The sequence below is a fragment of the Mchenga conophoros genome, linkage group LG10 (assembly GCF_057382185.1).
Source record: "Mchenga conophoros isolate Kocher_MC1m ecotype Shallow Benthic linkage group LG10, M_conophoros_male_GT1.1, whole genome shotgun sequence".
NCBI lineage: Eukaryota > Metazoa > Chordata > Actinopteri > Cichliformes > Cichlidae > Mchenga > Mchenga conophoros.
This window is the reverse complement of record NC_140535.1, coordinates 1,452,586-1,466,787: the sequence shown is the minus strand read 5'-3', so window position 1 is coordinate 1,466,787 and position 14,202 is coordinate 1,452,586. Positions and strand designations below refer to the sequence as shown.

Genomic DNA, 14,202 nt, shown 5'->3' with positions numbered 1-14,202 from the left:
AGGGTTGCCGCATCTTTCTCGCCACGCTTTTTCCATCTGATCTTGAGCTGTTTCGAATTAGACAGAGCTGCACTGTAACAATTCGAATCTCTTTGAAACGAGGCTTCGTCATTTCTGCACATTTTTGACTGTAAGTCAAACTCCACCACAAAACCTGGACATAGTTTATTTCACTGTTGACAGCAAAATATTGATACTGTTCTACAGATGTTCAAGTAGGCGTCTTTAACAGCTACATGACTTCCTATACCGAGTGGACTTTTCCAGACTGGTTTCCCACAGATATCCCACTAATCTTTTTTTTTGCGTCTATATCCTAGCGTGCCATTCCCTGTGCTGTGAGAAAACAGTCTGTGTGTTCTTTAGGCTCCGATTTAGCCGACGTCTGTAATAGTAACCGATGGAATTAGACAGAACTTCCTCCTCGGCCTGTGGAGGCCCTTTCATGTGGCTATTCCAGATTTTACCATCAAGTAGAAAAACTTCCACCCCGTGACCCCCTGAACCCACTATTTCATGGTCTCTTTTGGGTAACTCTTTCACACCTCCTCTCCATAAAGCTGTTATTTTGGCATTAGCCCGACTCGACACCCTGCATCTGTCATCACAGCTATGAGGTCATTATGGATGTTGCATTCTGGAGAGGATATTTTTATGCAGTGTTGCCTATGTAGCAGAACCAGGGTTTAGAAATTGTGAGGGAGGTGGCATGAGGAAACGATACTGCATATGGTGAAAGGGACGGTGAATGTTGGCGCTCTAGAAACAACTGGAGGTTTTTTTCCTCCATGCTAGAGCACTAACAGGACGGCTGTATAGACAAATAAAAGTAGTAAATTAAGCAAAAACTAAATTAACCAGTTTTCAGTTTATTAACAGGTTACTTGCTACCTGAATGTTATAGCTCTTACCAGCCTAGCATGCTAGAGAGCATTAATAGCTTCATATAGCTAATTAGCGGTAGCAATGTGTGCAGAGGGCTAATTAGCATATCCTTACACATTTTGCTAACAGGATTTCTAAACTGATATTTTTTTAACCTGTATTTGCACCAATGCTTTTTACAGCAGCACAGAAGGTGCACCTAATTAAAAAATATAATATACACTAAGTTAATGATGTATTTCAACACAAAGCTTGGCTAACAAACTAGTAGCTTCATCACCATAGATAAGCCGCAGCTAGCTAGCTTCAATATTGCATTGTGCCTCTTTTTGTAATGTAATGTAAAGCACATGTAGCTGCTGTGGTGTCACCCATTTGTTTGTAAAGTTACATTTCGAAGCCTTGAGAGTTTTCACCATCAATGGACAGGAAAATATCCAAGTGAGAGCCAGTGAATATATCCTGAATAATTCTCTTTTATGAAATTTAGAATCAGCAAAATTTACAGAAATGGTCTGAATGTTTATTCAGTCTGACCTAAAATGACTGTGAACCATAAACTCATCAGCAAAGTGTTTACTCTGGTTAAGTCCCAGGGTCCTTTTCCCATACGTTTATATCACTGGAAATGTTTTTGCAACCACATTTATCGTGCACGATGGCTGTGAAAATGAATGCAGTTTTATTCCACTTTCACATTTTGTCTGCAATAACTATAGTGGTTGTAGCATGTTGAATTTTTGTTTTTCTGCCTTTTGGCCTTTATTATACAGTGAAAAGCAGAAAGAACAGAGCAAAGTGGGAAGAAGGTGGGGAGAACAGGGTGCAGGAAATGGTGTGGGGTCAAGCTGTCGCAGCTCTTATAACGGGCTTAGTTTAGTTGGTACGACTGCAGACCAACGTAATCACTGACCGGAGGAACCCTTGTGTCCGATTGACTGCGAGTGTCACAAAGACGGAAACTGACCAATCTTTAACTTCGGCGTGACTTAGACTTGCTGAGATTGTAATTTTTCTAATAAAGGTGCCGCTTAACGTCACAACTGGAAAACAATTGCTGATCGCTAATTTGAGAAACGTTTATTAATTACGGTCTGGACTAACTCTGCTGCCACGAGTTCAACGCGTACAATGTTTTTAATAGGATCAACAATCTGGGGGACGATTTTACATACAGTTCATTTTTATCTCGACTTATCTTCAAACTTACAGTAGTTTGATGAGTCCACTGGTGAAAGCCAACAGTGCTTGCTGAAGTCTTCATGTAACCTCTGACATGTGAATCCAAGCTGTAGCCTGATGATTGCTGACCTCCCCTTTGTGTTTGTGGACACAGGGACCAAGAGGAGGTGGTTTCTTTGGTGTAAAGGGTTTGCTTTACGATTACAGCCCTGAGATAAACACATCATCTGCTACGTTCAGGGTTTTTTAGGAGGGAAAGAAAAAAATAAGACACCATGAGCAGAAATGTGAGTTTTCTCCCAGTTTGTGTTGCACTGTTTCCCAGCACTGAACCTCAGAGTTTAGATTGTGCCCCTCCTTTCCTGTGTCATTATCTGAGGAGATAGGAGTGTTTACCTGATGAAATGCTGAAATTTGTCTTCGTGCGCAGATGGACGGATTACAGGAAGGAGGGAGGAAAGATATGAGATGGGTTGCGTACTTATTTGAGATGCTGTCAGAAAACAGTTCGTCCCTGTATGAATTGCTTTCCTCACTCCCGTGCATTCCCCGTCTCGGGAATAGCAGGCTTACGGTCGAGCTGCTGAAATTCAAATGTTTAATACATAAAAATACAAAAAAACACACAGAACCAATGTTTTTTTTGAAAGTTCGTCAGATGACCGACCTTTTCACCGCTAGCTTCACGTTTCCCTTTCCTTCAGAAATAACAGCACGAAGGGAGAGAAACACAGCAGCACAAACCAAGCAAAGTGTTTGTGTTGTGAAGGTCATATTCAACCGTTCCCCTGGGATCGGTGCTTTGGCTGAGGCCGGCGAAACATGCAGTGAAGGAATGGAAATAGAAGTCATTGCAGTCCGTTTGGTGTCACTGGAAAATGACGCTCACAGATGATGGGCATTGATCAACAGAACAAAAGGAATCTGTTAGAAGTGATGAAACTGCGCCGTGACACGCCGACATTGGATTTTCTCTCACACATTAACATGTTGCTGTTCAGACGACTGGAGTCTAATATTGACCTGCTCGCTGTGAAAGCAGACCTACAGTAATATTAGCTCGTAGCTCCTGGAAGCTCCCACAGCTGCTACGACTTTGACTGTTTATTTAGCAGCACATTTAAAAAAGGCTTCTTTCATGAACATGAGACTAAATGGTAAAAGCATTATGCAGTTTTTAGCACGTCGTGTGTGTGTGTGTGTTGCCTCACATGTTTTTTGTTTTGTGGATGTGTGTCATGTGTCAGGCCTGGATGAGATTGCAGCAGATTTTTCATTACTGTGTTTATGGGGGGAACTGTTCTGGAATAAGGGTGCTCACCTCTGTCAAAGTTTGAGATGTTTCCGTTGATTCCCGGGTTCAGAGGTGGGCTCGCTAACAGCGCCGAGTGTTTCTTTTCTACATTAGGATCAAGTTCCTTTGAGTTTTGAGCTCCAAGACAACAAAACATACGCGCACATGCAGATATTAACGTGAACATCGGGCCATCGTCACGTTGTTTCCTATTCGGCTCTGAAAGCTTCTGAGGACACTGGGTGACGAGACAATGACAGGTTTAGATGTTTGACTCTGGAGTGGTTGGTTACAGCTCGCTGGCCTGGTTGGAGTACAACAGCATCCTTTTGTTCTCTGGGTAAATGTTTAGCGGTCCACTTATAAATACATCACACCTCTTAAAAATGTTGAATTCGTGTATTTCTGTCTTGCTAAGAGCAGGTCGTTGTGACATAAATGCAGTGGAGCTTTCTTTTAAACAAGAAGGTTTAGTTTTGAAAAGGCTGTTCCAGGAGCTTGTTAATGAAAGTAGCTGCACTGCAAAGCTTTACGTGCATATTTCTTAGTATAGTTTATTGACAGGTAACTGTGCATGGCCCGAGGCTGCTGTGCGGTAGGTATGTGGGCTGTTCTTTAACGAAACAGGCCTGGTATGTGGATGTAGTTTGAAAGGAACGGGTTCCTTGAGGTGTTTTCCCACGCCGAGAAGAATTCAGACGCACCTTGTGTTTGACAAATTAGGCAGAAAGTTCAGCTTTGTCATATTCTTAATTTACTGACATGAATATTGTCAAAATACAGTCCACTGGAAACCAGCAAGCAAGATTCAAAGACATGTTTGGGTTTCTGTCAGGGTGTGAAACAGCAGAGGACATAATGAAAGATGGATGCCACGTCCTCAGCTAAACTGGGACGAGTTGATGAGTTGCTGTGTGACACTGGTAGGATTGGTTTGGAGTGGTGGGTGCAGAGAGGCAGAGAGGTCGCCTCGACCGAGTCGCAGTAAAAAGGCTGTTGTGTGTCTGATTGGTTTTCCCTCTGGGAGTTAATGAGATGTTGGGAATTCAGCCGGAGGCGCTGTAGCATCACTGAGAGTGCAGCACGTTACCGTAAAGCACATTCTCATTGAAGTGGGCGAGAGTGGCACACCTGTTAGCTTTAGCCCAAATGGAGCAGTTATCTGACTGATGTTGGGCAGAAACTCCAAAGCTTCCTGTTTCATCAGTCATACTGAACCTCAGCTGAGCGGCCGTGAAACTAAACTGCATGTCGTAGATATGATGCATCTGAGCGAGAAACCTGAGATCCATTTAGTCGTCATTACTGCTGATGAGAGGTTTCTACTGAAATAAGAGTCTGTACTTTGGATTTATTCCTCTCACTTTCAGGGCAGCGTACTCATTTTCAACACAAATGTGATCTTTTGTTAAATCACCGCTCACTTTAAATTGATTGATTTATTACAGATTTTTACCAGCCTGCTAAAAAATCATGACAGCCTTTTTGTTTCTGAATTAAATCCCAAATGGTGCTTTGAGTGTCACACATATGGGATCAGCTGTGCCGGGCTGGCCCTTAATTCTCCATTTTGTGAAGCTGAGCGCTGTGATCACTGAGAGAAGATAGCCACGCTGCGCTGATCTGATGCTAAATGGAGCTGAAAATACAAAATTTAGCCAGTTTTCTTCTCTTCTAGCTGTAGGTCACTTTGGAGTGGACCCACTGCTTAAGAAATAAAAGCAGCCAGCCCACAGTCATCTGATTGTTATGCGCCAGCGCTCGCTCTGGGGTTAAACAAAGGGAGAGTCAGAATAAGCAGATGACTCAAATGACTCTCTTCTTCTGTTCTTTAAGTATTGATATCAGGATCATTTTAGAGGTTGTGTTTCACGTTCCAGTAATTAAAAACGCTTTGTGTAAAAGGACGTCATGAAGTAAGCCTCTGCAACAAAGACAGACAGAGACCAGAAGAGAAGGCCGCAGAGTAAAAATGAAATCTCATTAAAAACACTGCACAACGATTTTAATCCAAACTCCTCACTGTTATGTAAAGCAGTGGGGTTACTGACAGGACACATGTGCTTATGCACACGCTGAGGCTCACAGATGTGCAGGCTAATGCTAAAAGAACAATGCACCTTTGGGTGTTTTGCTACTGTTTCATAAAGTGCATTCACATAACCACACATTTGCATAACAGAGTAAACCCAGCAGGTAAAAGGGGCGTGTGCTGTTTGGGATTCACTTCTTTAGTTGTTGAAGGAATGGCAAAGCTTTGTCGATATGATGTCAGCAGCCTGACATGCGGTATGTAGCGCTGCTTGGTGAATATTAGCTTTTCCTGCTTCTAAACCTGCTGGCATTATTGTATAAATTCTTGTAAAGGGGATTTGCTTGTTCCACTTCTGTGTGTGAATATTGAAGACAGCTTCCGATTTTGCTGTGTAGACACATGGAAAGTTGGAGGCAAGGACATCAGACCCAAACATGAACTCAGGACCATGATTAAGGGAAGATGGAGGGTTGCAAAGCTGCTTGCAGACCCACATCTTGCTTGAAGTACTGGTATACTCAGGACCTTCGTGGGGTTCTCTATAAATTCAGCCTCCAGATGTTTCCTGTGCATCTCACTGCTTTTGCTGTCAAATCCAACACAGTCTGGGCTCTATTAATGATCTCAGGCCAGCGTTGCTCCTCAAATATCCACATAGATCCCTGTTCAAGGCTCAGTTTCTGCCCAGTATTCCTGAGAGAGCGCTGGTGCAGCTCATGGAGGTCCCCCGGCAGTCTTACAGTCTCATTTAATCTCAAATACCTCTGCTTCGCTTCACTGCATCTCTTCCCAATACAACAAATGCATCATCTCATACAAACAAGTGGTCTGGCCTCTGGATGTATTATTGATGAGCTATATGTTTATCCTGCTTCCCTGATGCTTCGCTGTGCGTCCTCTCCACTGCCATCAAATATTTAGCACGTACCGGCTGGGACTAATGCACCGCAACCCTTCAGCTGAATTCAAGCTTTTGATTAGTGACGGAAAATTCGGAGGAAAAAAATCTTTATTAATCAAAGTGGTAAAGCTGGCGAGCCTGCAGGAGTTTAATTTGATTTCCCCCAGTTTGGCCCCAGTTTGGCTGGCACAGAGTGAAAGCTGTCTCGGATGTGACAGTGGAAGGAGGTCTGTTCATCTTTGTGCAAACATTCATCATTAAAAAATTATATGTTTGATTTTCGTCATGCGTGTATGACAAGGATTCAGAGGTTATCGTGCTGTGAGGGGAAAATGATGTGAATTATGGCAGCTCTTACAGTGTACAATGGTAGCATCAGCTGCGTTATCTCCTTCACTTATGAAAAGATAAAGTGTAGAATCATTTCATGACGATCAGCTGCTAGCGTGGCAGGAAACGTCGACACTCTTTGACGTTTCCTTCTTTGTCTCAGTGAACGATTAGGCTGCGTACGCTGTCTTTGTGAACACACTGCATCCACAGAGCCATTTCATTATGCACAGTGTGCATTAATTGCATTTAGTGTACATGTAGCTGTGTTCTGTATTGGACTTTTGCTGGTGCACTGCCACAACCAGTAATCAGTGGAATAGAAATGAGCAGCAGGATGTAAATTTCACTGCCATCATCACATTGGTGGTGTAAACACTGCTCCATACAGACACTGCTCATCAAAATCCGACTTTCTCGCACAGCGTGCAGCACATGTGACTTTGGTTTACATTTCGTGCTCGACTTGCTGCCGCGGGAAGCGCGAGTGTGTAGCGTGCACTCGCACACTCTCTGTCGATTTTATTGGGGAATCCTCTGAAGCTTCCCGTGCAGCTCTATAGACGGTTTCCCAGACATCTGCATCACGTTTCCTCTCTGTGTGGCAGGCAAAGGAAGTGGAATGGAAAAACTGCTCCCCCGCCCAGTGCGGCCACATGGCGAGGGAGGAGAGCAGTCGGTCAGGAGCCCGCCGGCCACAGTCGGGCATATTTGTGGTCAGCTTTCTCCTCTGCAGCAGTCTGAGCCGCTCTGCATCTTGGCCTACCTCTGCGCTCTGCTGCTGTCTCCCAGGCTGTTTCTTCTGAGTCTCTCTGTCTCACACGCTCAAATCCAACATTTGGTTACAAGAGGAGCCAGAAAACAGACATTTTGTCCTCACTCGTCGCTGTTCTCCTTCCCAGACTATTTATACTGATGGGGGGGGTGACACATGAAAAGGAATCACCCTCTTTGCAGGAACGCAGTAGAAGGATGGGCCACATCAGCAGAGCGGTTCACACGCCGGCCACAGTCAACGACTTCCATCCACTGGCTCCTTCTCACTCAGGCTTACTCACAGTGAAACCAGGGGAAAGGGGAACACACACATTTATAATAAACAAAGGAAACATATGCTTTACCAACCAACCCAGTCCTGACTGATCTGATGTAGCCGCCATCTTTCTCTGCTCCTTATAACTCTGAGTTTCCCTCTCTGCTGTTAAATTGGACTCTCGGCCTAGTTTCTCTGACCATAAATAGAAGCAGGAGGGCTGCAGGTCTACAACTCTCTGTAGGGTATGAAGTAAATTTGTGTATGGCTGTGCTGGGTGTGGTGTGTGTCGGTGTGGGTGTGTGCTTCACTTAAGGTGTATTTGTGAGTGTGTGGTGGTCCCAGCGGAGAGGTGCTGGCAGTCTGCGTCACTGCACAAGAGCTGGCTGGCTTTGCAAAAACAACATGCCGTATACTCATTTAAACACTCGTTATTGGCGCTGCGGGCTCGCCTCCGCTTTAAAAAACAAACTGATGCATTATCAATATGTTCTCTTGGATTCGTGATGATTTGTGATGCTTATTTTCCTCGACGTAGAAATTCTGGTCCTTCCTGTACGCTAACGATCTTCTGGTGTCCTTAAAAAGACTGGAAGAAAACTTCTTTTCACATCGGAGCGATCATTCACCATTCATGGCTTTGAATGCCCCATTTGTGGAACGTTAACGTTCTACCAATTTGAGTCATTTCTTCTCGAGCTGAAAAAAGTGTCCATAAAGGCAGACTTTATGAGTGTCAGCCGCACACTGTAGCCGACTCTGTGTCAGCTTTAACTGCGCCGTGCAGCCAAATACAGTTCAGCATCAAAAACAGATTCATAAATGTGGTTCTGGATTATCATGAAACAGGTCAGACTTTCTGCTTTCTGTTTGATACACTTTCTGTTTTCGTTTAAAGCTGAACAAAGCACACTTAAAGGAGTGTGCAGTATAGAAGGAAGGGAGTGTCTTGCCTGGTAGCCGTGAATGTGCATTGCTGCGTAAGTGCTGTTACCTTAAATGATGGACGCCTGGAATGCCCACATTCCTCGGATGTTTCTCCTTCAGTCTTCAGACGCCGATCAGCGCCTCTGTAGGGGTTCATCTGCAAGACACTGGCAACGGCAGCAGCGATGTCATAAGAAATACGTCGTTACATAAGGATGAAGATGCAACGAGGATCAGTTTTGCAAGAAAAAGAAAAAGTAGGTTGGACACTGGAAGCCAAGTTCCTTTGAGGTATCTTGACCTTTATCTCGTTGAGCCGCCGTACAGCATTGCCATGGCAACTAAACTGGGTGCTGCCAGCTCGGGCGAGGGTTGTAATTCCTCAGCATCAGCCCCATCCCCGAGTGCCTCGGTGTTTTAGTCTGCACAAGCAGAGCTCGCACAGCAAAGACTCACGGTTGAGTAAGAAATACTAAGACCGATAAAGATGAAATGTTTCGGGAGTGCAGAAAAGGACAGAGTTTGATTGGCTCCGTGGAAGAGAGGAGATACCCGCTGCACAAACACAGCTTAGCAGTTCATTGCACAGCTCATTGCACAGCTCATTGCACTTGCATCTCACACTCTTGCTTTAATCTGACTTCCACCTTGTATCTGAATGCAGGATGCTGAGTGTATCAAATGAACTTCTCAGGCTTTTCATACGTTTTGAATGCAGAGCTCGACTTTATGACACATTCTCAGCTCTGTTAATCTGAAATAGCTTTTAGCTAACTCTACCTTCATTAATTGTGTGGCAATTGTGTGGTAAGTGTAGACGGGTGTGGCTCTGACTATCGCAGTCTCTGTCCAGGAGGGACGCTCCACCATCTGCTGTAGGAATCCCCCTCCCAGCAGGCTTTGTGTATATGTGTGAGTGTGTGTGTGTGTGTGTGTGCACATCTTTGGGGCTAATTACAGTGCAGCTGCAGTTGTACAGTACACTGTTGAACAATTTTGTCGCTGTTTGACAGGCTTGGCAGGAGGCAGATTTGACCCATCTGCTGAGGGCATGTAAGACTTTTATTTTAGTTTGAATTTGGGGAATAATGAGAATTTGTCTCAACTGTTGGTTTCACTGAAACCAGGTGATAAGCAGCATATCAGCAGCTTGAAGTCAGGTGATTATGAAAGAGAAAGAATTTAAAAAGCTGTGTGTGTGTGTGTGTGTGTGTGTGTGTGTGTGTGTGTGTGTGTGTGTGTGTGTGTGTGTGTGTGTGTGTGCTAACAGGAATGCTTCCTGCAGTGTGAGAGTGCACGCAGGTGGTTTGACTCAGCTGAGAGGAATCTGATGTTTGCTTGCAGTCACGGTCCACCTGCACCTGCGTCGCACCACCTTTGCAACCTGCGCTCTTTCTTTGTTGACAAACAGAGTCAGTGGCGGCGCAGAGGATAGCCACAGAATCAGCTACGTCCATGTGCTGTTTTTGCCTGCTTGGCTCGATCGTACTCATTATCCTCCAGAGTGAAGCGAGAGGCGGCTGGATATTATAAAGCGGCCGTTTCTGAGCGTTACAAAAGCCCGTACAGAGGTCAGGCTCTGCTAGGTGATACTGGGCTCACACGCGGGCAGCACACAGATCAGAGGGAGCCAGCTTCTTAAAATGTGAGTCATGCTGCTGTTGCATTTTCATGAGCCGTGTTGCAATCCCCAGGACCGGCCCGCCAGCCTCACAGAGTCAGCCAGCACCACCAAGCACATCACGTTTCGTCTGGACTGCAGAGATGTTCTTTTATTCTCGGTTAGAAATGACGACTTTAAAGCTGTTGTTCTCAGGACGAGCAGAATAGGGCTGAACGATTATGGAAAATAATCTAATTGCGATTTTTTGCCCCAATATTGCGATTGCGATGCGATATGCGATTATTTTTTAAGGTCTTTGTCTTCTGTATTATTAAACAAAGACAAGCAATACATCATATAGTATGGCCAATACTATATTACATTAATTTTAAACTGTTCTTTCCTGGAAGACAGACCTCTGTTATGATGACATGAGGTGATGCATGAATTGATGACTGACATTTTTATTTAACTTCTTCAATCACAACAGTATATTTGAACATACACAATAGTTTATTTTTAGCTTACAAACATCTGAGCATAAAGTGCTGACAAGGAACCCTGGTGTAAACATTAAAATGAAAGTCAGTACAATGTGCAGATTGCAGAAATATACATAAACAAAATCAGTGGCTTTACCACACTCAGTTTTTCGACATCTGTGAACTACTAGACAGTCATTCAATTAAAAAATAATATTAAATAAATAAAACTAATAAATAAAAAATACACACATCTTACTGATCTCTGCAGTCAGTAACATTACACATAAAGTGCAAACATAATAGCAATTGTATAAACACACACACAAACACGCCTTTAAAATTTAAAGGCGTGAAATTGGACGGTCTAGTTCTGATTAGCGTCACCGCTGTCTCGGTGGAGTTTAATAAACTCGGCCGTCTGCTTCTTGCTATCTAAAATATAACCAGACACTGGTGTAAATTCTCGACTGTCTCATACTTCTGTTTAATAAGTTTTCTGTTTGACGTTTAGTCAGCTGTGTGAAAACCAAGGAGGAACCCACCCGGGGGATTAATAAAGTTTTATTTTATCTAATCTAATAACTTTAATCTCAGCCAAACCGATTTACTCACGAACAAACAAAACACTGAAAAAAGCCCAACAATAACATTTTTAGGTTGTCTAAGTGACTTATATATTACGTTTAACCCGAGCAGCGAAACTCCGCGGTGATCTGAAGATGATGTGCCGGGAGTTGTGCCGTTCTCGGCCGCATCAGTAACCCTCGAGCTCCCGGCTAGCTGTCGAGCTGGTGGGTAGCAGACGCCTCTGAAAACGTCGAAGCACTTTTGCAAATATGGGATATCTTGATAAACCGAGCAGATATTTGATGTTTACACAGCTACTTTCTCGCCTGAAAATATGTTAAAAGTTTATTTTGTGACCCAGAAAGATTAGTATGAGTAATTTTAAAACTTAGTAGCGGCCGCCATTGCTGGAAACTGGAGTTTGGCTGGGCCGCGCTATGAATTCTGGGATATGGTAGTAATTTGGACAGCCTTCGGCGCGTCGCTGTGACGTAATCGGTCTACAAATGCGGCCTCAGGAGGATGCAGCCCATGAATTTGGACATGTCCAGAGTATAATCGCAGCCTTTGCGGTTAGAAAATTGCACTTGATCATGTCGCGATATTATCGCAAATGCGATATATCGTTCAGCCCTAGAGCAGAATCATTTGTGCTTTCTTGTTTACCAGTGCTTAAAATTACACAGTAGACATAAAGGCATTTCTTTTAATCTAATTTATCACCATCTGACCTTCTTCATCTTGATCCTTTGATGTTTACGATGTGTTTAAAACTTTATGGGATTTCTTCTATGTCGGGCACAGAGCACCAACAAGTCAGACAACTGTGATGAGCAGGTATTCAGCTGTGCGCGTGCATTCCTTGTCCCGTGATTGGCCAAAAAGCAGATGCCTTTCACCTTATTAAGGCATCTGTGCGACGTACAGTATGCTGATGACTCTTGGGTTACAGTAATGGGATTGAAAGAACTTCAGAGAACTTGTGGTTTCTCACAGTGGAATCATGTTATTGCCGTACGCACAGCGACTCACGTTTGCATCGTGTGGCAAAACCAGAATCAGCTGCAGTCATTGTGTCGGAGCTGTGCGCTGTACAGTGACAAGTTAACGCTGGAGAGTGTGTTTGTGTGTTTGCAAGCGATTGTGTTATTTAACACCAGATATTGCTCATATATAGCACCCTGTGGGACAGTGTTTGAGCCGAAGGTTAGCACCGTGTGGCAGCCAAACGAGCGTTATCAGTCTCATTCTGTTGCTCTTCGAGGAAGCGAGGTGAATGACGACCTCTAACTACGATCTAAGCATCGTGTCCAAGCCACAAAAGGCTTTTGTAAATCCAGAATGGACTTGTCTGTGAGTCGGAGCTCAGCGTTTCAGGACCTGTGATTAGGGCTCTTATTGTACCTCCAAACCACATTCATGTTTTTCTTTTGCAGGTGTTGTGCTCGACATTCAGCGGAATTACGACGTGTCAGACAGCAGAATCGGCTTGCTGCAAACAGGTAAGCATCCTTTAATCTCATAATTACACGCGTGAAAAGAGTTCTCTCTCTCTGCGGCGACTGTGATTACTGTGTAACTCTGATCTTATTTAAAACGAATGGTCCAACCAAAGGCAGAGGCTCTTACTCCAATCTGTCACTCGAGCTCAGCCTCTGACAGCGGCAGTGTCAGCCTCCCTTTTCTCTTCTCACACATGAGCAGCAAACCGGATTATTGACAGCACATTTACAGCAGTAAAGCTGCGTATTATGGAGGTAATTTACATAATCAACCCACTAATGGTTTTGTTCCTCTGCGTCTCTGTGCATCATCTGTGTGGGCAAGACAATCCAAGGAAATAGAATATCAGAAGGGCACACCTCCTGGAGTTTGTGATGGTTCAAAGTTACTGAAGCTGTTTACATTTTTCCACAGCAACACTGTATGACAAGCTGTGGCAGCAGCAAAGCAGCAGGCCAATAAAAAAGGGAATACAGTCAGGAGCCAGGCAGGCTTCTCCCCTGAGAGCACCCACAGAGTGTGACTCCTGCTCAGGGCAGGGCTTCCTGCTCCACACAGAGACTCACTGAATTCACCTTTTACAGAGAGATACTTTGCAAAGCCCTCTTATTGGAGGACAGGACCCCGTCTTGTCTCTGTGTGCTCTCAGACCCATTCAGACACCAACAGACTAACAAAGTGCCTTTGAGCTCAAGCAGACAGGACTGAGTGTGAGGGGCGGTAGAAAACAGCCCAGTGTTTTTAGGGTCGCGGTACGTGAAGGACAAAAATATCTCGAAGGAAAAAGAAATCTGTGTGACTCTTTTAGAGCTTTTTTAAGCTCAGCACATCACTTTACGATCTCATTTCAACCCAAACTGAGCCTCGTTTTTATTTTCTGTCAGCAAGTTTCTCCACATTATGTATTTGATCGTTTGTGTCTCGATGCTTGTTCTTTGGGTATTTTTCTCTACATATTTATTACTGTCAGAATCAGGAAGCCTTAGAAACATACGAGGGGAAGAACCGGACATTTTTTCGATCAGCAGGATTTCGTCCCATTTGAAAAACTGCGTGTTTGTATGAACGCTTAACAAGAAACAGGAAACTGTGAAGGGCTTTGACTCTTAACTCTGCTTGTATTGGCTCACTGTGTGGATTATGCACACAGCCACACTGGCACAAACTCACACACACTTAAATAAACAGAGTATGCAAGTCTTCTAGTTGCATGCACAACTGATTTGCCCGCTGCACCGTCTTCAGTCTTTGAGAGGAACCCAGTCGGGCGCATGGCGAGGCTTCTGCGTGTTTGCTTTGTACGGTCATGGTTCTGACTCCGCTCGGCCCTTGATCCCCAAGGAACCTGTTTCTGACACGGACCTGGGGAATGGCGGGTGTCTGCGTGCAGACAAGGAGCCTAGGTGTGAAGAAGAGGCTTGGAGGATACGACATAATCGGGATGCTAGAAGGGAGGA

General features: G+C 44.3%; 1 protein-coding gene across 2 annotated transcripts in view; it reads left to right on the top strand.

Annotated features, from left to right (window-relative positions):
* spns2 (SPNS lysolipid transporter 2, sphingosine-1-phosphate) overlaps window positions 1-14,202 on the top strand; it is a 57,193-nt gene that overhangs the window by 5,218 nt on the left and 37,773 nt on the right. For both annotated transcript variants that reach the window (XM_085288094.1, XM_085288095.1), the window contains exon 2: window positions 12,679-12,744. In XM_085288094.1, coding sequence (XP_085144220.1) covers window positions 12,679-12,744 — 66 coding nt within the window. The remainder of the gene's footprint in view (window positions 1-12,678; window positions 12,745-14,202) is intronic.